Source organism: Cetorhinus maximus, chromosome 26 (genome assembly GCF_964194155.1).
Source record: "Cetorhinus maximus chromosome 26, sCetMax3.hap1.1, whole genome shotgun sequence".
Classification (NCBI taxonomy): Eukaryota; Metazoa; Chordata; class Chondrichthyes; order Lamniformes; family Cetorhinidae; genus Cetorhinus; species Cetorhinus maximus.
In genome coordinates this window covers 7,152,767-7,179,018 of record NC_135904.1, presented here as the reverse complement: position 1 = coordinate 7,179,018, position 26,252 = coordinate 7,152,767, and the positions used below count along the sequence as shown (strand labels likewise).

Genomic DNA, 26,252 nt, shown 5'->3' with positions numbered 1-26,252 from the left:
TCCTGTGGGAGACTTGTGGAGCCTGTCTAGCCAGAGCATTGCTCCAGAGGAGCATTGACAGAGACAGTGTATTCCACTGAACATGGATGTGCATGTGAATGAGAGACACGGTATCTCCCCAAATGTTCATTTGACCAGAATAAAAGCAAAATACTGCAAGATCTAAAATAAAAACAGAAAGTGCTGGAAAAACTCAGCCGGTCTGGCAGCATGTGTGGAGAGAGAAACAGAGTTAATGCTTCAAGTTCACTATAGCTCTTCTTCAGAACTGAAAATGTTGTGTCAGGTTAGAGTGAAAAGTCATAGGGGAGGATTTTCCCCTCATCGGGCTGGTGTGGCGGGCAGGCCCGTGAGCGGCCACGGCAATGGTCAGCCACCCACGATCGGGCCCCAACCGCGATTTCACACTGACTGCCCAATTAATGTCCAGCCAGTATGAATCACGCACTGAAACGCTCAGCGCTTCCTGGGCAGGGAGGAGGGCGAGCGTGGAAGTCAGCGCATGCTCCCTGAGGGCACAGAACTGCATCAGGGAGCTGAAGATTTTTAACATTAAAAATAAGAATTTCAAAAATAAGGAAAACATGTCCCCCCTTGGGACTCTGTCACATGAGCAGGGACATGTTAAAAATGAGTTATTTATTTTTTTTAAATTTACTGTCTGAAACCTCATCCTGCCCATGGATGAGGTTTCATTAAAAATGCAAAGGCCGCCTGGCCTATTCGCTCGCCCGCCAACCAAACAGTTGGACAGGCAGTGAAAAATTCAATTTAATTAATTGATTAAGGGCTTTAATAGGCCTCTTTATTGTGGCGCGCGCCCACCGAGCGAAATATCGCGAGTGTGATGACGTCGGGACGCTCGCCCGACATCAATGTGCACTATTTCACTCCCATTTGGGTCGGGCGCATGCCCACCCACAGGACAAAAAGTTCTGCCCATAATCATGATCAATCCCGTATGTGTTTGCATTCAATTCCCCTTGTGCAGTTTAACACAAGTTATCCTGTGCTAAATACTGTAATGCAGACAGGAGTTTAATGCAAATTTGAGCTTAGCATGAAACTGTTAAATATTCCCAAAGTCAGGACTCTCTCTGGAATTCAGAATGTCCTTCATTTCTATGAAATTTCTGGAGGAGTGAGGATTCCATCCTGGGCATTTTCCATTCTGATTATCAGCTAAATTTGACTTTTCTTGAGAGGAATCCTCTTTTGGGGGAAGGCTACTATAATGGTCTGTTTTGTGGTTGTGTTAGGATCAAAATTAGACATGTCGTTGACTGGAAGTTAGAAAATGCTGGAAATGCAACAGCATCTACCAGGAGAAAAGCAGTTTGAGGTTTCTGATGGAACCCTTCAGCAGAAATCTGAGGTTCCCTCATCTTTCACCTGCTGATGTTGACCATTTTTTGTGTAACCTTTCTCAATCCCACCACCTTGCTTGAGCGTGCTGACACATGTTGGGCTATGGTGCTATAGGCATCATTCTACAGGCAAACTGAGACACAGGTGCATTCACAGGTTATTCGGTTGTGGTGCACACCACACACTGGTCTGTTCTGCCTGTACCTGATGTCCACATGTATGTCTGTCAGCAATGCCAATGCATTGTCCAGCTCTTGAATAAAGAATGGCCAGATTTAGCTTGAGGTGTCAATAACTATGGGACCAAACCTTAACATGAACAGGCACCTTCATGAGTGAAGAGGAGAGAGGCCTGTGTGGGGAGACTACCTTGAGCAGTTGCGATTTCACACCTTTTTCAAACTGGCATTGCGTTGTTGGTGACTCTGGAAAAATTGTTGGATCTTTATTTGTGAATTGGCCTCAGCTGTAATCAAAACTGTTCCAGCTGGTATTACAGTAGAATGCATTCCAAACAGAATGCGATGAGTGTCGGTGTTTTAAAGGGGGAGCTGTTTGAGAAAAAAAGGTCGGGTCCCAATGGCAGTGCTTCTTTTAATTTTTTCCCAACTGAATTCTGTTTTTTGCCCCAAGCCTTTACACATCAGGGGTGTTTGTTCTGCATGTTCCAGGGTTATTTTCTGTGAGATGTGCTAAATTAATACAACTGTTCTCTTGAAAGCCTAAAACATGTTTTCGCATTTTGTTTTTCTTTATTCTTTCATGGGATGTTGGTGTCGCTGGCAAGACCAGCATTTATTGCCCATCCTTAATTGCCCTTGAACTGGGTGGCTCGTTGGGGGCCATTACAGGCGGCAGTTAAGAGTCAACCACATGGCTGTGGATCGCGCCCAGCCATAGGTCAGTTGGCCAACACGTCCATCCTTGTGACCTACTGCCTGCCTACGCCAATTAGAAAGCAAAAAGACTCATTACCCAATTGGATGATGCTTGACCGTCAGCCAAATAGCCTTTTCAATATTTTTATATCTGATAAAGAGAAATGGGGGTGGGATAGGGGGAAATGCGGGTGGGGATGGGTTAGGGGGAAATGGGGATAGGGGGAAATGGGGGTGGGGATGGGATAGGATGGGGGGTAAGCAATCGTTTTTGATGTCCCAATGATTTTTCTCCAGGGTTGCACCCAGCAGTGTCCTGGAGATTGATCTCCAATCCCTGGATGTTTGGTAACCCATAGCCAAACTGATGAAAGAATAAAGATAAAGGAATGTTTTTATAGCATGTTTGCTCCTGCTCCTGTTTTTTTTTTGCACTTGTTTGATGCTGATTTTCGGTGAGATGTTAAGTTAATAGAGAACCACTTCCTTCAAAGCCTAAACCAGGTTCCCGTCTTGTGTTTTGTATTTTGCAGAGTGATGCGGCCGGGGTCTGACCATGTCGGTGAGTGAACACGAGATCCGCAGGAACCGGAGCAGCGGCGGCGAGGGCGGCTCCTCCAGCGACGCCTCCCTCTTCCACAAGGCTTCCCACCCGGAGACGGTCCTGGCCCAGCTGGACAGCCTGCGGAGGCAGCGCCTCTTCACCGACGTGACCCTGTGGGCCGGCAGCCGCTCCTTCCTGTGCCACCGGGCGGTGCTGGCCGCCTGCAGCCGCTACTTCGAGGCCATGTTCAGCAACGGGCTGCGGGAGAGCCGCGACCGGGAGGTGGACCTGCGGGACAGCGTGAGGCCCGAGGCGCTGGAGCTGCTGCTGGACTACGCCTACTCGGCGCGGCTGGCCATCAGCGAGGAGAACGCCGAGTGGCTGCTGCAGGCCGGCGACATGCTGCAGTTCCCGGACATCCGCGAGGCGGCCGCCGCCTTCCTGGAGAAGCGGCTGCGGGCCTCCAACTGCCTGGGCCTGCTGCTCCTGTCGGACGCGCACCAGTGCGGCCGCCTCCGCCAGCGGGCCCGGGCCGCCTGCCTGGCCCACTTCGAGCAGCTGGCGGCCGGGCCGGCCGAGGAGCTGTGCGGCCTGCCCGAGGCCACGCTGGCCGAGCTGCTGGCCTGCGACGAGCTGGAGGCCGAGGACGAGCGGACGGTGCACCGGGCCGTCCTGCGCTGGGTGCGCCACGACCCGGCGGGGGGCCGGCGGGGCTGCCTGGCCGGCCTGCTGCGCCACGTCCGCCTGGCCCTGCTGCCCGCCCCTTACCTGGAGGCCTGGGCGGCGGCCGAGCGGCTGCTGGAGGACGACCCGCTCAGCCGGGGGCTGGTGGAGGAGGCCCGCCGCTGCCAGGAGCGGATCCGGCGCCGGGAGGTGGTGGAGGGGGCGGCGGCGGCGGCGGCGCGGCCGCGGCGGGCGGGCCACACGCTGCTGATCCTGGGCGGCAGGACCTTCCTGTGCGACCAGGTGTACGAGCTGGACCGCGGGGCGGGGCGCATCGTCGCCAAGGCGACGCTGCCCAGCCCGCGCAAGGAGTTCAGCGCCTGCGCGCTGGGCCGCCGCGTCTACGTCAGCGGGGGGCGGGGCCCCGAGAACGGGGTCTCGCGAGACGTCTGGGTCTATGACGCGGCGGCCGGCGATTGGTCCAAAGTGGCGCCAATGCTGATCGCCCGCTTCGGCCACGGCTCCGCCGAGCTGAGGAGCGGCGTGTTCGTGCTGGGCGGGCACACGGCCTCTCCGCCGGCCTCGCCCTCCGTCTGCCTCAAGCAGGTGGAGCGCTACGACCCGTCCGCCAACGCCTGGACCATGGTGGCCCCGCTCCCCGACGGCGTCAGCAACGCGGCGGTGGTGAGCGCCCAGCTCCGACTCTACGTCTTCGGCGGCGCCTCGGCCTCCGGCCTCCCCCAGGCCGAGCGGCTGGCCCGGGTGCAGCGTTACGAGCCGCTGGAGGATCGCTGGGCTGTGCCGGCCGTCTGCCCACAGCCCTGGCGTTACACGGCGGCCGCCGCCCTGGGCAGCCAGATCTTCATCATGGGCGGCGACACCGAGTTCACAGCGGCCTCGGCCTACCGCTTCGACTGCGACACCAACCAGTGGACGCGGGTGGGCGACATGACCGCCAAGCGCATGAGCTGCCACGCCGTGGCCTCTGGCAATAAGCTCTACGTGGTGGGCGGCTACTTCGGCACCCAGCGTTGCAAGAGCCTGGACTGCTATGACCCGACCTCGGACACATGGAGCAGCATCACCACGGTGCCCTACTCGCTCATCCCCACCGCCTTTGTCAGCACCTGGAAGCAATTCCCTGCCTGATCTTTACCGACTTCACACGGAGTGGGAGGCGAAGCTAGGTGGGTGTCCTACAGAAGGGGCATGAAATAAGAGAAAGGCTTGCGATTAAATATTGCTGAAAAGAGAGACCGGTGGCCGAAGCTTTACGCCTCGCCCTCAGCCGGACAAATGCAAGAATGCCAAATTTCAAACCGTCACAACAATTTATGGTGCAGGAGAAAAGGGCGCTGATTTGACTTGAGGTGTTGCCATGGAGAAAGCAATCAATCAGAGTCAACTTGTGAACCGATCAGCACCCTTTTCTCCTGTCCTATAACAAATTATGACCATTTGAAATTTAGCATTCTTACATTTGCCCTGATGAGTGCAAGATGAAAAGCAATATTCAAGTTCTGTATTACCAAGTGATTTGTATTTATATAGTGCCTTTTGCAACCACAAGATGCCCCAAAGCACTCTACAGCCAATTTTTTGATGCCTGTTGTCTAGAAAAATACAGCCAATTTGCTCATAGTAAGTCCCTATCAAACTGCAATATGTTAACAAACAAACAGCCTTGTTCTCTGATGTTGACTGTGGAATAAATATTGGTCAGGCACTAGAGATAGCTCCCCTGCTCTTTAAAATGGTGCATAATGGTTACATAGTGAGAAATAGGAGCAGGAAACGACCACATGAGCCCCTTGAGCCTGTTCCACCATTCAATACAATCATTGCTGATCTTAACTCCACTTTCCCACCCTCTCCCTTGATTCCCTGAGAGGCCCAAAATATGACTATACTCCAAAGATTCACAACCCTCTGAGTGAAGAAATTCCTCCTCATCTCAATCCTAAATAATCAACCTCATATCCTCTCACTGTGCCCACTTGTTCTAGATTCCCCAGCCGGGGGAAACGACCTCTTGGTTTCTACTGTGTCAAATCCCTTCAGAATCTTGCATGTTTCAGTGAGATACCTTCTATCTTCTCAAGGGCAATTAAGGATGGGCAAAGAATGTTAGCTTTCCCAGTGGTGCTCGCATGTCAGGAACGAATGTAAAAAAAACATAAAAACAGCCTGCCTGAGATGCCAGGGGAGCTCTGTTTAACATCTCATCCAAAACCTGGCACCTCCTACACTGCAGCACTCCCTTGTTACCGGGCTGGATTGGGAGCCTAGATTTTTGTGCTTAAGCCTTTGGATTGGAACATGTACCCATGACTTTCTCTGTCAAGTGAGAATACCACTGAGCCTCAGCTGACACTAATAGTCCATGGCATCTTGTTTCAATGTGCTGACGCCCAAATCAACCTTTATTTTCCTCCCTCCACAGGCTTTAACCATCCTCTCCTGAAGATGCTGGCCAGAATAAAGGTTTCAAAAGCTGAAAAAAATTGTCCATGCATCATAATCAGCCACCTGAAAATTTAGCTTATGAAAATGCTGTCTACACAAATTTATTTATATTTTATTTCACCAAAATCTCATCCTGCCCATGGATGAGGTTTGTTGAAAAATGCGAAGGTTGCGTGGCCGATTCACCCGTCACGCCTGATTGGGTGTGAAATCATGCAAGATGACGGCGGGCAAGCATCCTAGTGTCGTCCTGCACTTGTGTGATATTTTGATCGGCTTGCACAGAAGTCGCAAGTGCGTTCTGACAATTAAGAGGGCAATTAAGCCCATTAACGGCACAATTGTCTCATTTTACGTAGCCCGTCCAACCTTACGGCTGGCAGATGGGCGAATCGGCCACACGGCCTTTGCATTTTTCAACAAACCTCATCCACGGGCAGGATGAGATTTCGGTGATGAAATAAAATATAAATAAATTTCTGTGGACAGCATTTTCATTAGCTAAGTTTTCAGGTGGCTGATTATGATGCATGGACAATTTTTTTCAGCTTTTGAAACCTTTATTTTTGCTGTTTCAGCTCCCATCCTTCAGGGAGCTTTCTGGTCAGCGTTGGCCTGCGCTCACGTTGATGTCATCGCCCGCCCTCTTCCTGCCCCCCACCCCGGCAGCACTGAGCTTCTTAGTGCGCGTTTCGCAATGGGCAGCGTGAAATCGCGATCGGGTCTGATCGCGGTCGGCGGTCTGTTTCTTGGCCGATCCTGGGCCCACCCATCGCACCCACCCTGCAAGCTGAAAATTCAGGCCGCTGACTTAAAAACAAAAATACAGGCATCAGTGGCTCTCTGATACATTGCCCAAGTGGCCAATCTTAATGTGAGTCTTTGCCGGGCATTGTCGGCATGACATTTGACTGTGTGGAAGGGCATCACAATTGAAACCTGCTCCTGTGAATTTTAGGTAAGAACAGATTCAGGACTACCTGTGGTGTCTACCATACACGAATATCATGTTGAGACAGGGAGAACAACCAGTTGAATAAAGTACTGGGGACTGCTGCTGCTCATCAATCAGCATTCTCAGGAGAGAAAATAGGAGGAAATAAACCTGCAAGCTAAAGCATTTCTATCTTTTGATTGGAAAGTTAACATTTACATACATGTAATTTTACAGCACTGCAACAGGACATTCAACAGAACAAGTGTATGCTGGTGTTTATGATCCATCACCTCCCAATGATATTTCATCCCACACCATCAATATATCCTATTCCTTTCTCCCTCGTAGACTTGTCTCTTAGTCACCTCCACCATTCCCTGTATTAGCACGTTCAATATTCTCGCCACTCTGGGGGTGGGAAGGGGGTTAAAATAATTCTCCTGAGTTTCTTATTGGATTTATTAGTGACTCTTATAATTATGACCCTGGGTGGGACTACACTTACCTGGTTTTATGATCTATTTTGTCATAACCAGCAAATCACCTGTATTGGCTTCTCATTCCCGCACAGCTACATGTGTCCTCCAAGGGTCTATCCTTGGCCCCTCCTTTTTCTCATCTATATGTTGCCCCTCATCAACATCATCTTAAATCGTGGTGTCTGTATCCACATGTACACAGACAATACCCACTCTACTTCACCATCTGCGCTCTTGATCTTGCCTCTGCCTCTTAAGTTATTGGGCTGCTTGTCCAACATCCAACAGTGCTGGATGAGCAGAAATTTCCTCCAGTTAAATATTGGGAAGTCAGAAGTCATTGTCTTGGATCTCTGCGACCAGCTCTGTTACTTTGCCGTTGACTCTGTCCCTCCCCCTGGCAACTGTCCGAGGCTGAACCAGATAGTCCACACCCTTGGTGTTATATTTGACTGCCTGTTTGCACCTTCATAAAATTGCCTGACTTTGACCTTGCCTCCTCAGGTTATGTATTGCTGAAGCCCCCATCCACGCCTTTTGACCTCTAGACTTGATTATTCCAATAAACATGTGAGGCACCCACCACAAACTTGAGATTCAGAGTTCTACCTGTTTTGTTTAGTCGCATCAAATCCCACTCATCATCTCCTCTGTGCTCACTTATATACGTTGGTTCCCGGTCAAGCAGAATCTCGATTTTAGAATTCTCATTATTTTTCAGACGCTACATGGCCTTTCCCTTGCTATCACTGCAATCTTCAGCCCTACAACCCTCTGGAGCGACCCTGATGTTAATCACTGCAGGATCAGCTTTTGTGCCTTCAGCTGCCAAGGCCCTAAATGCTGGAATTCCCTCTTTATATCTCTCTGCCTCTTTTGTCCTTTAAGATGCTCCTTAAAACCTAAAGCTCTTTAACCAAGTTCTCGGTCATCTGCTTTAATATCTCCTCATGTGGCTTTTTGTTCCATAATAACCTTGTGAAGCTCCTTGGGGCATTTCATTCCCTTAAAGGCACTTTATTAGTGCAAGTTGTTGTAATTTTGGCCTCCCCACAAACAAAAGCATCTTCTTTACTTCTTTTCAAATCACTTCACAATTCTACAAACTCCTAGCAAGTCACCTCCCAGTCTTATTTTTTAATAGAGAAAAGAGCCCCAGGCTGCAGTCTTTCCTGACGGTTGTACTCTCTCATTTCTCATATTGTTCATCTCTTGCACTTCCTCCCTTGTTTTTATGTCCTTTTTCTAATATGGAGACCAGAACAGCGCACAGTGCTGGTCTAAACAAGGGTCTTTAATGTACGGCTTTTGCTGGTAGCTAATTTATGTGTGCTTTCATCTCCTTATTCACCGCCTGGTACTTTTAAACTGTGCTTTAGGCCTGAGCTCTTCTCTGCTTCTTGAGGCTGTCTTTTTTGGCCTCCTGCTGAGGCACTTGAAGCTTCAATTGCAGGAAAGAATTCAGAGAGATTTAAGGTAGCCTTGATTAAAAGTTGACATGTACTTCAGTAAGCCGTAAATCAATCCATGCGCCTATGCTTCCAGTTGTGCCCTGTAATATTCAGCATCAATTTCTTTCAGAAAGTTCACCAGCATTTCTCTCAGAGGTACAGATTGATTCTGCAGGCTCCAAAAGGTTTAATTTGATGGTAGACATGGCCCCTTTCCTCAAACAGGCTAATGATCAGACACAAATTAGTGTTCTTAAACTGGTTCCAAAGCATTTTGTTCTCATGAGGGTTGCAGTGCATAGCTGGATGATAGATTTATTAATATACTAATATTGGACATCACAAAATGTTGGGGTACAGTTTAGACTATATTTTGCTTCCCTCTTATTAGTGTGGTTTATTTTTGTCCTCTCCTTAGGCAGGGCATCATTCTCGAAGCAAGAGGATATCATTTGTTTAGGTTTGACTTCAAGTCGCAAACTGGATGGGGGAAGGGCAGGGGGGGTGGCTTCAGAATTCAAGTTGTTGCTGGTGAAAATTCATGAAAACCCAAATAATAGATACCTCCAGGACAAGGAGCCTACTTCGTCTACATTCCGTCGCATCTGTTCTGATGATGCCACTTTCAAAAACAGTTCCTCTGACATGTCTTCCTTCTTCCTTTAACCAAGGTTTTCCACCCATGGTGGTTGACGGCGCTCAACCGTGTCTGGCCCATCTCCCGCGCAGCCGCCCTCACACCTTCCTCTCCCTCCTAGAACCATGATAGGGTCCCCCTTGTCCTCACTTATCACCCCACCAGCCTCCACATTCAAAGGATCATTCTTTGCCATTTCCGCCAACTCCAGCATGATGCCACCACCAAACACATATTTCCTTCACGCCACCCCCCCCCCCCAAACCGGCGGCATTCTGCAGGGATCGCTCCCTCCGGGGCACCCTGGTCCACTCCTCCATCACCCCCGACACCTCAATCCCCTCCCACGGCACCTTCCCATGCAACCACAGAAGGTGCAACACCTGCCCCTTTACTCCCCTCTCCTCACCGTCCAAGGGCCCAAACACTCCTTTCAAGTGAAGCAGCATTTCACTTACACTTCCCTCAATTTAGTCTACTGCATTTGCTGCTCCCAATGCGGTTTCATCTACATTGGAGAGACCAAACGCAGACTGGGTGACCGCTTTGCAGAACACCTTCGGTCTGTCTGCAAGCATAACCCAGATCTCCCTGTCGCTTGCCATTTCAACACTCCACCCTGCTCTCATGCCCACATGTCCGTCCTTGGCTTGCTGCATTGTTCCAGTGAAGCTCAACGCAAACAGGAAGAACAGCACCTCATCTTCCGACTAGGCACTTTACAGCCTTCCGGACTGAATATTGAGTTCAACAATTTTAGTTCATGAACTCTATCCTCCATCCCCACCCCCTTTCTGATCCCCCTTTTTTCCAATAATTTATATAGATTTTTCTTTTCCCACCTATTTCCATTATTTTAAAATGTTTTTCCATCCATTGTTTTATCTCTACCCATTAGCCTATTTCGATCCCTTCCCCCCACCCCACCCCCACTAGGGCTGTCTTTACCTTGCTCGTCCTGCTTTCTACCCTTAATATCACCTATTAGCATATTTCTTAGCTAATATCACCACCGTCAACACCTCTGTCCTTTTGTCTATGACATCTTTTGGCAATCTCCACCTATCGCTGGCCCTCTATCCAGCTCTACTTGTCCCACCCTCCCTTAAACCAGCTTATATTTCACCTCTCTTCTATTTTTCCTTAGTTCTGTTGAAGAGTCATACGGACTTGAAACATTAACTGTGTCCCTCTCCGCAGATGTTGTCAGACCTGCTGAGTTTTTCCAGGTATTTTTATTTTTGTCAAGGACCCTACTTGATTGGCAACCCATCCATCGCCTTAAATATTCAGTCTCTCCACCACCAATGCACAGTGGCAGCAGTGTGTACCATCTGCACGATGCACTGCAGTAGTTCACCAAGGCTTTTTTGACAGCACTTTCCAAACAGGCGATCTCTACCTCCTAGAAGGACAAGGGCAGCAGATACATGTAAACACCACCACCTGCATGTTCCCCTCCAAGCCACACACCATTCTGACTTGGAAATATATTGCCGTTCCTTCACAATCACTGGGTCAAAATCCTGGAACTCCCTCCCTAACAGCACTGTGGGTGTACCTACACCACATGGATTGTAGCGCTTCAAGAAGGCGGCTCATCACCACCTTCTCGAGGGCAGTTAGGGATGGGCAACAAATGCTGGCCTAGCCAGCGATGTCTACATCACATGGATGAATTTTTTAAAAAGTCCCATGTCATGTGCCACAGATGTAGATGGTGAAAAAGGAAAGCATTGCAAAGAGCTGTGTTATATATTTTCCATGTGCAATTGTTTTGTAGAAAGTATGATTACTCTGACAATTGGCGTGAGGATGGTTGTTTCCCACCCCCTCTTGGGAACTTGTGAAGGAGAACCTCATACCCTCTGTCTTCCTCCTTTTGGGAACTTGATGGTCCTGATGCCCAGGACTATTGCTATGCTGTGCCATTGTGTTTTCTACATATAATAGTTTTTCCTTCATTATGGAATATGCTCTCAGCCAAAATCTGACATTTCCATTTTCAGATTCCGCTCTCACAAATAGCTCAGCAGCAATGTTGAACAGACCAAGCTACCATGTGAGTTCCCCAATCCATATTGTACAATAATTGTCTTTTTGCATTATTTCCTGATAAGATCTTAAATGAAATAACATATGGCCGGAATTTTGCCCTTGTGCGGCGGGGGTGAGCTGGAGCGGTCGGGAAGCCGACCGCCACCCGCCTTCGGGGCCCGAATGCGATTTCATGCTGACGGGCCAATTAAAGCCCGCCCAGCGTGAAACGCGTGCTGCAGCGCTCAGCGCTGCCTGTGTGGGGAGGGTAGGAGGGCGATTGTGCAAGTGACTTCATGCCCACGTGCGCACAGATTTGCGCAGGAAAAGCTCCCTGAGGCAGTTGAAGATTTTGAAAAATAAAAAGGAAAGATTTTTAAAATTGTCCCCTCGTGTGACTTGAAGGGGTTGATAATGACTTGCAGATTTAGCGCAGAGTGGCGATGATACTGCAGTCATCCACAAATTGTAGGTCATGTATATCGATGATGGTCAGTTTAGTTTTGGTATGGAGGCAACTGAGGTTAAAGAGCTTTCCTGACTCTGTCACATGAGCAGGGAGATGTTAAAAAGTAGTTCGAAAATTTTTAATTTTTTTTAAATGACGGATCCCGCCTGTGGATGAGGTTTCACAAAAAATCCAAAGGCCGCTTGGCCTTTATGCCTGCAACGAAAAATGTAATTCAATTACATTTTTAATGGCCTTAATAGGCCTGTTAATTGTTGGCAGGTGTGCTGCAGACTGCTATGCACACCCGTCGACTGAAATTTTGGGCGAGTACACAATGACATTGGGACACTTGCCCCACGTCATCGCGCGTCATTTTACACTCGTTCAGGTCGGGCACGCGCCTGTGCCCGCCCAATGAGCGAAAAATTCTGGCCTATGTGATTTACTCGACACGACGTACCAACAAACTTGAATGATTCTCAGCAAATTGTTTCCTTTGTCAGCTGACAGCTTCTTTCAGTCGCCCTTCAAATGGGGCATGGTCTTGTGTGACACCAAGCCAAAAAGGCTGAAATGTGCTGAGTTTGATACTCTAGACTCTGCTTAGACAGGTGCTGTCAGCCAGGTCAGCAACTGTGGCAGTGCAATTGGCCTCATTAGAGGGTCCCCCCACCAACCCCCCGCCACTTGCAGGCTTAAACTTACCTCGAGTTCCTGCTGCTATTCACTCCCTTGGGAGCTCCTCTTGGAATGGGCTTTTTGTGCAAATCTCTGACAAGGGGTGAGATCAGATTTACCAATGACACTCTTCACAACTGAAGACCTTGCTAGGATTTTTGATCTGGCTCCACACGTGAAACATGGTCATTTGGGTGAGTTCTTGGAAGGCGGCCTGGACCCTTGGAACTGCAAGGGACCGGCAAATGCTGGAGAAGCGAAAATCAATGAGAAAGAGAAAGTAAACAAATGAAGGCAAAAAGTCACTGAGGGCTTATGCCGTACAGGAGCTAATTAAAAACCCTTTTGAGAGATTGAGGTAGCAGGCAATGATTGTGGCATTGTTAGTCCCTAATTGCTTAGTGCCTTAGTAATGGAAGTAGCTGGGAACTTGGAATGAAATCCCAAAGCTCAAAGGCAGCTAAATCTGTGCCAAAACGAGACTAGCTGTTTTGCTTTAAAAAAGCTTTATACTTTGAACAGTTCCTCTCATTGAGAAGGAACAATGAATTGTGATGAGTTTAAAATTGCCTAAAATTCCTACTAATTATCTACATTTTAGTAGTACTGTAATCCTAAACTTAATATTTTATTCATTTTGTATATATATTATATATGTACCAATGTGTCTTTAGTGATCTTTTGAAGCTTCATCTTCTCTCCTGAAGATGTATCTTTCAATTTCACCAGTAAAGTGTCATTCTCCATGTGTGAGCTTACACATGGGGTTGGCATGGAATGGGGTGGGATTTGATGCCATCCTCATCCATCACCCACAAACCTGTGCATTTGTAGCAAGGGCAACTGAATTGGTGCCCGTGACTGATTTTTCTCTGCTCTCTCAACTTCTGTCTACCCCAGGCTCACTGAAACAAACCCTTTGGAGAGATCGAGAGCTGTTCTTGGCTAACTCCGTGCAGCCTGGCAATTGAATCTGGGCCCTAATAGTGCGATGGGCTTTGTGCCGCATTACACATTGCGTGCACCCAGTCCACCAGTAATGGAGCTTTAAGTAACGAGTATTAAACAAACACTTTATATAACTAGAACAAAGAGATAAAGAAGGTTTCGAGAATGTGGGTTGATTTATGCTGAGAGTCAAAGCAGCTTTAGAAAATGACCAGCTGTGCCTAGGTTGGCGACAATATGCAGACCTAGTTGAGTTGCATTGATGCCTCTCTGATGGACTCAACGAGCGCAAGGCTCACAGACACTGGATGGCTTTCAGAACCCCACTGAATCGTTGGCTTCTCAGGACCCCTGTCAAGTTGGTCTGCACCACAACAGACCTGATTATGTGGCTTTGTGATAAGGGAACAATGCAAGCTTGATGGGCTTTGTCTACCAGACAGGTCATATTAAATCTGTGCTGTTCCACATTGCTACATAACACTGCCTGCTCACTCATATAAAAGATTCTCTGTGCTATTGAAAATCGTTGGAGAGGGGAGGGGAAGGGGAGGGTGGGGGGGATTTATTAACCCATCCCCCACACCTGTAATGTCTCAGTCAGTAAATATTGTACTCATTGTGGAGCTCATACACCCAGTTTCACTCCCTGTGCTGAGTCAACTAATCGCAACTGTGGGACAGTAGCAAAACTGTAATCTATTTCAAGAGTTAGGGAAGAGGCAAAATTGGTTGTGGTTCTTGCTCCTGATCACTAAACAGCTATTGCTGCTAAGAAGGAATTTGTGGCTGGGGGATGTTGTTTTGAGGACAATATTACTCTTGCAGCGACATCATCCCTAATCGGATGGCTGGCCATCATTCAGTGACGAATGGTCACTAACAAAGTCTTGGAGTGATGCTAGTGCCTATAGGACTGTATGGGGCTGTACGCAGGCAATCTTTACCATTCTGATTTAAAATAGCGATTATACAGGAATCTTTTTAATTTTGGCACCACACTTCTGCACCAAACTACTTGTTTTCTCTCTTTGGCTCTGCAACAAAACTAAGCTTGCATTAATTAACACCTTAAACTGAGGGAGTTTTTAAATGCCATTAAGTTGTGAATAAATGTGATACCTTCCATATAGAAAATGGGACTACACCAGAAAGATTAGTTTTTGTGTCTTTATTCACTGCAAGACTAAAGAACAGTCTTAGTATAACTAATATTTTAATTTTACAATGGTGAGCTCCTAAAACAGACATTTCACTTTTGGAAGCTTAATGGGACGATACCTCCATTACAGGGATAAAAACCTCTAGGAACTAGATTGACGTATCCACACATCTTATTTATGTAGGGCACTTATGTAGGAGAGAAGCAGCCTAGGCTTGCTCAAAGTATCAGGAGGAAAGAAAGATTTGCATGTCTCCTCATGTCTCTTGGAAATGTTGCAGTGCAGTGACTTGCTACGTAGGCAAATATGGCAGCTTTTTTTCCTGCACAGCAGGATCCCAAAATAACCATGAGGAAAATGACTGAACCTATTGCAGCTTCAATTGAAGGAATACCTACCAGGACACCAATTCAACATGGGACATTTCATAGTTTACATTTATCTTTCAGCTTTAATATTTATATAAAAATAATGTATTTTCTAAAAGAGGGAAGAAAAATATCATACATATGGGAAAGGGTCTGAGCCATGGGGGGATAGATGAGGGATGACCAAGACAGTTAAAAAGGTGAATTTTGAGAAGTCTTTTGTTTAAACGGTGGGTAGAGAAGAGTGAGCTCCAGAGGGGAGGGCTGATTAGCAGCTGAGGGCTTTCCCCTAGTGTTGGGGTGAAGGAACAGGGGGAAGCTGGGGGGTGGGGGGCAGTATCTGAGGCTCACTAGAACAAGCACAGGTTACCTCAGTTTTACATCCCACCTGAAGGATCACCCACAATTCAGCACTGGACCGTCAGGTTATGGTTATGCTGCTGCTTATCCGGAACGAAAAAAATCCAGTAAAAACTGGGAAATAAGAGTACTGGTCCGAATTGTTTTTTCCTTCTTGGCAATCCCATCCCCTTCTGAGTTTTGAGTGTTACCAAGCTACACCAAGATGTAAACCACTGCACCACCCAGCTCACAGACCTCCTATTGAACTGGTTCTTACACAAGCAGGGCACTGTCGTATCCTTAGTTTTGTGTTGTTAAGCCAGGAAAGTTTACTGTGGTTACATTAACAATGCCGTTCAGGTGATCTTCCGTTCACTCAGAAAGACTTCTTTGTATTTTTATTGTCATCGGTTGACTTGTTTTCCAAAGATTGCCGGAAAGGGCAGTGTTCAGATTCTAAGCCAGGTGAAAGGGAGAACTATCAAATGGCAATACCCTTGAGAGGTGCAATCAGAGCCTCTAAATACCTTAAAGAATGGTTGACCTAGAGAGGGAGGAGCCTTGGCTTTTTCTCTAATTCAAGAGCAGAGAAAGTGTATGAAAGACTAAGCCTATGCACACAAGTGAAATTTTGACCTTTAATTGTTCCCTGTAACTGTTGCACTCCCTTCTCCATAAAGCTTTATTTTCACTTATTTGTAAGCTTTAAAAAAAAGCTCCCTTCCACCCACCTTTCTTGAATTCAGTGACTTGAACTTGGATCAATGGGCTCCAAAAAAAAAGGACCCTTCCTGTTCCCCGTGTCTGTCTCTTGAGAGGGAGCTATTTGACCTAGAAATTTCCTGTCCTTTTAATACTGCAGCAAGTTATTAAACACTAAACTTAAAACTCTCTATGCTTTCTACACTGGGAAATATATTTAATGTATTCTGAAGTATTTCCTTGTTTTTAAATTGACTCACATTGATTTGGTTTGATTGGTGGTACTCTTCCTCTGATTAGAAGGTCATGGGTTGATTATCTTGGTGTGACTTGGAGGGATAGACCCGTCATTAGGGGTGAGTATTCTTCATATCCGACTCCAGGTAACCCTGCATCAACCCTGATACAAGACTTCAAGAGTTGTCCTAGTTGGTCATGGTGAAAAGCTCACTAGTGCTTCCAGTAGTATCCCAGCACATGGGGAATCTTCAGATTAGCTTTTCCCAACTCGTCCCCATGTTCTTTGGTTTTATTTTAGCGGATTATGTCCTTTCAGGGAGTACCTGCACATTGAATATCAGGCAAAGGCAAACTCTACTTATATACTTCTTATTGCTGTTTTTTTTTTTGTTTGATTCCTAATGCAATTTTCTAATTTAATTTGGCTGTGGAGGCTCAGTCGTTGAGTATGTTAAAGGCTGAGATCGATAGATTTCTACATATTAAAAACATCAAGGGATACGGGGGTAGTGCAGCAGAATGGTGTTGAAGTAGAAGATCAGCCATGATCTCATTGAATGGTGGAATGGGTCTGAAGGGCTGAATGGCCGACTCCAGCTCCTATTTCTTATGTTCTTAGATTCTGCCACCCTACTTGCCTGAGCCCTGGAGGCTGTAAGTGCTGAAGTAAAGCCTTCTTCCCAGTCTCTCTCAAAATAGCTCAAGAGCAGTTCAAAGGAGCTGATACCACTGAGCTGAGGAGTTACTAAGCTCAAAACGGTTTGAGTTGGCCTTCCACAATAGTTCTGCGATTTTGACACGGCTCTTTCACCTTCATTCAGACTGCTGTTACACTTTATTTGCCAATTTTCTTCTCATCTCCTTCAAAGCAAAAAGTTCCTCCTATGAAAGTACTCAGCTTTTCAACCATACAGAGTTATTGTCTTCCACTCTGGTTTAAAAGGTGAAATCAGGAGGTGTTTTTTTTCCCTTTCTGTGCCTTGCCCTCTGCTTTCCTTTGCTTGCATCTCCCAGCAGTAGACAGTTAAATATTAGCAGGCATTGGGCTGAGCCTAATCCTGTTATGTACACTTCCAACAGGGGTCGTTGGACAGTAATCAAGAGCAGGAATATTGGACAACTTAACTACTGAGTCATTGGAGAGTTCTCTAGAAATCTGTTTATATATTAGTCAGATACCAAGTTAGTGACATCTGTTTTTGAAACTCCCAAAGCCAATTTCAAATGTGTTTGTGATACTTCTTAAACTATTCAGCATATGTTTCTTTACAATTGTATAGTTGTTAAAACTTTGGTTCTTTCTTTCTGCACATTGTGCGTTTACAAGACAACAAGTCCAACATGAGTAATAAAAACAAAGTGTTGGAAATACTCAGTAGGCCTGACAGTATCTATGGAGAGAGAGAGAGAGAGACATAGAAACATATAAAATAGGAGGAATAGGGCATTAAGCCCTTCGAGCCTGCTCTGCCATTCGATATGACCTTGGCTAATCCTCTGTCTCAATGCCATACTCCTGTGCTCTCCCTAGACCCCTTGAAGCCTTTAGAGTCCAGAAATCTATCTATTTCCTTAACAGTTAACATTTGTGTCGAATATGACTGCTTCAGAACTGAAGGAAGAAATGTGATGAGTTTTATATAAGGTGAGGGGAAGGTCTGGGATAGGGTAGAGTGCGGGAGAAATCAAATAACAAAGATGTCATGGAACAAAAAGCGAAGGGAGTGGTGAAGGTTGTAGTAAAGAAACAAAGCATTTGTCCAGCATGATTTCACCCACTAGGCCAGCAAGGGAACATGTATCATTCAGAAGTGGAGGGAAGAAAAAGGGAGTTTGAATCAAATGTTTACAAGTGGTTTATAACATAAGAGATTATTGTTCAGAATGAGTGTAAATGCCAAAATAATGAACAGCTCTGTCCGAAAACAAAAACATGAAAAACCAAGATTAATACCAGCAATAATTATCAAATGGGGCCAGAGTTCATGGACTGAAATTGTTGAACTCCATGTTAAGTCCAGAAGGCTGTATCAGAAGGCGAGGTGCTGTTCCTTAAGCTCGCGTGGAGCTTCGATGGGAGTGGTGTTCTCCCAGGTTGGGTTCAGAGATGTGAGGAATGGTTTGGATTAATTTGCCAAATGTATCTGTTGTTTATCTTTTCTCCTGTGGAGGAGAAACACTGGTCTATGCAGCAGGTGCTTTGTTGGTGCACACACGTGGCTGAAGCAGAGGAAGGTACAGGGAGGTGATGGCGTAGTGGTATTACCACTGGACTAGTAATCCAGAGGCCCAGGGTAATGTATCTATTTCCTCTTTGACTGTGTCTTTTTCTCTGCCTTTCTTTCGCTCCTCATTTTGCCTACTCCCATTTCTCTCCCCCACACTCACTCCCTCTTTGCCCCATTTGTCTCTTTGTCTCAATCATTAAAGCCAAACCTGAATAGATGGGAGTACATTAAAAACAGGATTCACTTATCATGGGCACCAGTGTCAGTGAACTGTATAATGCAATGTATATCATTCCCTTCCCACCCTCAATCACCAGTCAATACAATAATGGCATCTGTTCCTAACTGACCCCCACGGATACTGTAACATTGCTTTTAAACTGGTTTCTAATTAGTAACAGGATTTCAAAATGTTTTGGACACAGCATTGGACGTGCTAAGGACCTCATGCAACACCAAGCTTTTGGTTTTACAACTCACCACTGTTTTGCTCTCTTGTCACAAGTCACAAACATTGAACTGGATGCAGGCAACTCTTTTCAACGTGACCCTTTGTTCTGCTTTATCTGCAGGGTATTTTCACACCAAGCTGCCAGTGGCCGCCCCTCCCAGGGTCTTGGACAAAGGCTTCCCTTGGTCTCCAACAGAGCAGCAGACTGCAAAAATTGTGCTGGGCTGGCTGATGAGCTGGACTGTCATTGTTATTGTAACTGGGAGTTTGAAAGATGATGTGTTGTTTAGAAGCTTAGAGGAAGTGAAGGAGGAGGGTGGGGTAGGGTGGGGGGGATGTGGTGGGTGGGGGGAGTGGGGAAGATTGAATTAAACTGTTGAACTTGATGTTGAACTTGACGTTGCCTTGGCAACTTTGGAATTTGCTTGTGTGTTCTTGGCCAAGCTGGTTGTAGAGAAAGCTGTGCTGTTTATCTAGAAACCTGTTCATTTGCACAGAGCCAGCTTTCAAAGGAACTGCTACCATTTATTAAAGGGATTTTTTTATTAGGACAAGAGCTGTAGATCTCCATGAGAGAACTTGACAAGTTACTTTGAATATTTCAGGAAAACAAATTGCGCACAACTTTATGAAACTTTGTTACTAGCAGCTACATCAGAAATAGATTAATGCCTCTCTTAAATATTGGTGTGGAATTTCTGTGGAACAAGTAACTCAACGATGATTTCTGTGTATTGTTTTGGATACGTTTTTAATTACAAAATAAAATTCAAACAGGAAATAAATTAAAATGCTGCGGACTCTAATATGAAGCACAAAGGAAGAGGACGGGAAGTGTATTTTCCTGGAAAGAGTTGTTAAAATATGGAATACAAGGAGCTATTGAAGACAAGTGAGTCCATAGCTGGGGAGAGTAAATTCATTCAGGACAACCCATGGAGCTGTGTCCCACCACAAAAGAAGCCAGATCTGGAAACGGATCCATAGTTCAGAGCTTCGTGTCCTACTCACACATAATGAGGTTCCATTCCAGGATTGTAACTTCAATGTATTCGCAATTAACAACTGGTGAACATTATTGGGTAGGAAAAGACATTCTGATCTATTGAGTTTGACCCACATAACTGCAATGCCTTGTGTATTATAGTATGTGAAATCCCAACCCACCCAAAAGTCATGCAAAATCCTAGGAGTGATTAAAAAAATCAAATAATCAGTCCAATTTGGGGGACAAAATCTGGAAAAGTTGTCTCCAACCCTCTTAGTTGATCAAATCAAGTCCAGGAGATGACTGGCCTTGATTAATGTTATACATAATGTGTAATGTGATGGGGAGGCAGAGGTGCAGTGGTCATATCACTAGACTAGCAATCCAGAGGCCCAGGCTAATGCTTGTTGGGGGGGTTGGGGGGCATGGGTTCTAATCCCACCATCGCACCTGGAATTCAAATTCAGTGAGCAAATCTGGAATTAAAAGCTAGTCTCAGTAATGGTGACAATGAAACCATTGTTGTTTGTCATAAAAACACATCTGGTTCACGAAGGCCTTAGAGAAAGAAATCTGCTGTCCTCACCCAGCCTGGCCTACATGCCAGTCCAGACCCACATCCATAACCACGTGGTTGACTCTTAGCTGCCTGCAGAAATGGCTTAGCAAACCATTCAGTTGTGTCAAACCTCTACAGAAAAGTCAATAAGGAATAAAACCTTACTAACATCTGGGTGCTTATGCCAAGATTGGGAGAGTTGTCTCACAGACGAGTCAAGCAACAACCTGACATAGTCATACTCATGGAATCGCTGGGTCTAAATCCTGGAACTCCCTCCCTAACAGCACTGTGAGTGTACCTACACCACATGGACTGCAGCAGTTTAAGAAGGCCACTCACCACATTACCACCTTCTCAAGGGCAGTTAGGGACAGGCTATAAATGCTGGCTTAGCCAGCGACACCCAGATCTTATAAATGAATAATAAAAAAAACATACTTTACAGACAATGGGCCATAACCTCCGAGCTCCCAGGTGCTGGATTGGTGGTGGGTACACCAAAGATGTGCTGGGGATCCCCTCTTGGAACTTCACAGGTGAAGAGTTACACAGTAATTGCCCAGAAGTGCAAACTTCCTCCGGGCAATTGCCCTGCACTGGCCTGAATCGGGAGGTCAGGCAAAACAGGCACGGAAGAAAATCCACACAGGTAATTGGGCACAGAATGACAAACTAACGCTGATTGCCACTCCGAGGAAGTTACGGCCCTATGCCCCAGACACCACCATCATTGTCCCTGGGTGTGTCCTATCTCACTCGCAGGGGAGATTAATGGTGAATGGTCGTGGACGATTAAACAACTATCAGGAGGAGGAAGAGACTTTACAAATATCCCCATCTTCAAAAATGAGGGAGCCCAGCACATCAGTGCAAAAGAGAAGGCTGAAGCATTTGCAACCATCGTCAACCAGAAGCGCCAGTCAAGTGGATGATCTATCTCAGCCTTCTCCTGAGGCTCCCAGCATCAAAGATGCCAGACTTCAGCCAATTCGAATCACTCCACATGATAACAAGAAACAGCCAAAGGCACTAGATACTGCACAGCTTATGGGCCCTGACAACTTGCTGGCAATAGTACTAAAGACTTGTGCTCCAGAACCAGCTGCGCCCAAGCTGTTCCAGTACAGCTACAATACTGGCATCTACCCAGCAATATGGAAAATTGCCCAGGTGTATCCACAAAAAGTGGAATAAATTCAACACAGCTAATTACCGCCCCACCAGTCCACTCTCGCTCATTAGCAAAGTGATGGAAGGTGTTACTGACAGTGTTATCAAGTGACACTTTCTCAACAGTAACCTGCTCACTGATGTTTGGTTTGGATTCCACCAGGGCCACTCTGTCCCTGACCTCATTACAGCCTTGTCCAAACATGGACATAAGAGCTGAACTCTTGAGGTGAGAGTGACTCTGTCATTGACATTGACATCAAGGCCACGTATGACCGAGCATGGCATCAAGGAGTCCTAGCAAAACTGGAGTCCATGGGAATCAGGGGGAAAACTCTCCGCTGGATGGAGTCATGCTTAGCGCTAAAGAAGATGGTACTGGTTGTTGGAGGCCAATCATTTCAGTCCTGGGACATCATTGCAGGAGTTCCTCAGGGTAGTGTCCTAGGCCCAAACATCTTCAGCTGCTTCATCAATGATGTTCCCTCCAAAATCAGATCAGAAGTGTGGATGTTCACTGATGATTGCACCATTTGCAATTCCTCAGATACTGAAGTAGTCGATGCCCAAATGCAGCAAGACCTGGACAACATTCGGGTTTGGGCTGATAAGTGGCAAATAACATTCGTGCCACACAAGGGCCAGGCAATGACCATCTCCAACAAGAGAGAATCTAACCATCACCCCTTGATATTCAATGGCATTGCCATCACCGAATCCCCACTATCAACAACTTGGGGTTTACCATTTACCAGAAACTGAACTGGACGAGCCACATCAATTCAATGGCTACAAGGGTAGGTCAGAAGCTAGGAATCCTATGGCGAGTAACTCATCGCCAGACTCCCCAAACACTCCGCCATCTACAAACCATGAACCAGGAGTTTGATGGAATACCCTCCAATTGCCTGGATGAATACTGCTTCAACAACAGTCAACAAGCTTGACAGAATCCAGGACAAAGCAAACTGCTTGATTAGCACCCCATCTGCCATCTTCAACATCCACTCCCTCCGCCACCATTGCACAGTGGCAGCAGTGTGTACCATCTACAAGATGCACTGCAGCAACTCACCAAGACTACTTCGACAGCACTTTCCAAACTTATGAGATCTATCTCCTAGAAGGACAAGGGCAGCAGACACATGGGAGCACCACCACCTGGAAGTTCCCCACCAAACCACTCACCATCCTGACTTGGAAATATATCACTGTTCCTTCACTGTGCCTGGGTCAAAATCCTGGAACTCCCTCTCTAACAGCACTGTGGGCATACCTACACTACATGGACTGCAACAGTTCAAGAAGGCGGCTCACCACCACCTTCTCAAGGACAATTATGGATGGACAATAAATGCTAGTCTAGTCAGTGATGCCCATGTCCTGTGAAAGAATTTTAAAAAGTACCAACTTCTTATATGTGGTAATCTTCATCCCAACCAGGAACACAGTTCAAGGAAATCAGTGAATTGGTGTTCATTGTACAAGCTGGCAGTCCGTTTCTGCGATCCATTATTCTCTGGAAAACAAAACCCCTCCTGACAGCTAATCATGTTTTAGCCTTTTATAACTTGAAATTGTGACAGACATTTATGCAGTACCTTTAACGTTGGTCAAGAAGGCAGTTCACCACCACTTTCTCAAGGGCAACTAGGGATGGACAATAAATGCTGGCCCAGCCCACATCCTGTGAATTAATAAAAACAATACTCCGAGGGGGATCTAACTTTGGGCTATCCTGTATCCTGTTCTATATGATTCAATGCTAAAATGGGTGGTGCATTGATCTATTGAACAAGCCGCTGAAAATTCATGGGCCCCCTTGCAAAACACCGGAGCACGTGGGGGTGGGGGGGGTGGGGTGGAGGCGGAGGTGGGGGGTGCTGGCTTGGTGTTGTAAATGGAGTTCTCATTGCTGTCCAGACTTCAGCAGTCACAGCTTCAGGACCTGAAAGAGCGGCTTTAAAACGAAGTCAGGACTGTCAGTCTGAGAGCTCCGATTTTGTTCAAAAAGCTGGTCTTTCAGGTCAGTGTTACTGACAGTTGCTGCGCTGCTGCTTCTGACCTTTGGGCAACTTTGTGGTTTGATTTTTTTGTTTGAAAAGCCCACCAGAAAATCACAAAGCTGCCCGAAGGTCAGCAGCAGCAGTTCCTGCTTGTAGCAGCTGTCACGAGAGTGCTCTTGGTTAAAAATCTGGCCGAAAAATGAGAAGTGAAATCTCTGGAATCATTTTAGAGCCAATTGGATGTTGTGAGGGGAGGGACTTTTCAGGCCATTCTGGATGGATGAGATGAGCTGGGCCAGATGGTCTTTGTCATCTACAACTATCTTGCAAACAAAATCATGGCTGGAGCTCTGTTTATTACGTCACTAATGGAAGTTCACTGTGAACAGACTTTGTGGGGTGAAGTTGCCAGGAGTACGTAATGAGTTCATAGTGAATCAGACCTGTTTTACATTGCACATGATTCTCAAGAGTCTTTTCCATTGACTTCAATCTTGGCCTATTTGTCTACTTACCTATTATCCCACTCTATCTTGATGCTTTTATAAGTTTTTTGAGGTATTGAAATATTGTGATAAAATTGGGTTGCATTGTTGATATTGAAAATATATTGTCACGAGAAGCAGCAATCAGCACAGTCTTTAGATTTGCTGATCAAGAAAACATAGATACAATTGTGACCCATTCAGATACACATGTGTGAACATACAAACATACGAAGTAGGAGCAGAAATAGGCCATTTGGCCCCTCGAGGCTGCTCAGCCATTCAATAAGATCATGGCTGCTCTGATTGTGCATCAACTACACATTCCACCTTCCATTGATGACCTTTAATTCTGTAACAGGGCTAAGACCTCATACTCTATATTTTTTATAAAATTTACAGATATCCTCATGGCTAACCTCTAAATAAAAAAAAACTGGACAAAGGCTTTAAAAAGACTGAAGCCATGTCTGGCTGTGGCTTTCAAACAAAAGCAACTTTCTGGCGGTATCAGAGAAGCTGATACCTCATTATCTCTGAAGTGACGCGAATGACCCTGCGGGGTACAGAGACCAAATTCAAATGGAATTATACAAAGGCCATCTACATTTTATAAGCCAGGCCTGGACACCAGAGTCTACTTGTCTGCTTGGACAAAGAACCCTGCAACCTCCTTACAAATTCTTAATGGTTGGAACATTAATAACCTCAGGAACACAGACAAAGGAACATATATCCTTTGTCAAAGCCAAAGTGAGAGTCATGTGACATGACCCCCTCCCCCCCTAACTGGAAGAACCATTTATACTGTCTTTCTGTTCTGCAAATCAGTCTGCCATCTTTCATCTATCAAGCAGCAGCACAGAAAAAGAGTTATGTCCATGTTTAAATGCCTGGTCTGATCTACACTGTTTCTACTGGAACTTCTGAACTTCTATACCATCGCCTACAAGACTAATTTATCTCTGCATGCCTATCTCATCGTGGAAGCCATTTGTACTGGAAAAGTGAATTATCCAACATCAGTTTTCAACCTGCTGACCTCTGTGAAGGAATATATTATTGGACTTTGATTCTGGACTCTGGACTCACATGAAACAAAAATTCTTTACTCTATGGTCTTTGCCCTGTAAATCTTCCTTTCTCTATCCCGTCTTTTATTGTATGAATGATGAGGAGGCTACATGGCAACCCTGATCTTGCATTTGAGTGTGTGCAAATAAACTAACTCTCGATGAGTTTACCCTATCTCAACTTTGCTGTGAGGTTATTAATAGACTTTGGATCACACAAAAATGGAGGGGTTGAGAAATATGCCATCATTTGTAAAGAAGGAAACCGAAAAATCAAAAACACCTTTCTGTTTACGGACAGGTGGTGAGAGGAGAAATCAGCACTGTTTAAATTAAACCCTCTCCTATCTGTAACAAACTCTCTCGTTAGTCAAGAATTTATCTACCTCTGCCTTAAAAACATTCAATGACCCTGCCTCCACTGTTTCCTGAGGAAAAGAGTCCCAAAGACTCACAACCCTCTGAGAGAAAAAAATTCTTCTTTTCTCCATCAGAAATGGGAGACCCCTTATTTTTAAACTGTGTCCCCTAGTTCTAGTTTTCCCCAAAAGAGGAAACATCCTTTTAGGATCCACCATGTCAAGTCCCCACAGGATCTTATATGTTTCAACAAGATCACCTCTCATTCTTCTAAACTCCAATGGATAAAGGCCCAGCTTGTCCAACCTTTCCTCATAATATAACCCCCACACCCCACATTCCAGGTATCAGTTGAGTGAACCTTCTCTGAACTGCTTCTAATGCATTTTTATCCCTAAATAGGAGACCAGAATTGTACACAGTACTCCAAATGCAGCCTCACCAATGCCCTGTACAACTGTAGCAAAACATCCCTACATTTATATTCCATTCCCCTTGCAACAAACAACATTCCATTTGCCTTCCTAATCCCTTGCTGTACCTATATACTAACTTTTCGCAATTCAGGTACCAGGGC

At 46.0% G+C, this 26,252-nt stretch overlaps 1 protein-coding gene and 1 long non-coding RNA gene across 3 annotated transcripts; both read left to right on the top strand.

Annotated features, from left to right (window-relative positions):
- Nucleotides 1–795: 795 nt before the first annotated feature.
- On the top strand, nt 796–19,822 carry LOC144668253 (kelch-like protein 25). 2 transcript variants are annotated; one of them, XM_078530048.1, is made up of 2 exons: nt 796–4,640; nt 19,153–19,822. In XM_078530048.1, the coding sequence occupies exon 1, from the start codon at nt 2,803–2,805 to the stop codon at nt 4,600–4,602; it is 1,800 nt and encodes a 599-aa protein (XP_078386174.1). In that variant the 5' UTR covers nt 796–2,802; the 3' UTR covers nt 4,603–4,640; nt 19,153–19,822. The 2 variants fall into 2 exon arrangements, with proteins under 2 accessions (XP_078386174.1, XP_078386175.1); XM_078530049.1 differs by lacking the exon at nt 19,153–19,822 and adding an exon at nt 9,209–9,461.
- A 3,838-nt stretch (nt 19,823–23,660) lies between these two features.
- Nucleotides 23,661–25,490, top strand: LOC144668166 (uncharacterized). The gene is made up of 2 exons (XR_013573432.1): nt 23,661–25,001; nt 25,114–25,490. It is a non-coding gene; the product is annotated as an uncharacterized LOC144668166 (long non-coding RNA).
- The last annotated feature ends 762 nt before the right edge of the window (nt 25,491–26,252 follow it).

Coding starts and splice junctions, on each gene's coding strand:
- LOC144668253 (XM_078530048.1), top strand. CDS start 2,803: ATGTCGGTGAGTGAACACGAGATCCGCAGGAACCGGAGCAGCGGCGGC.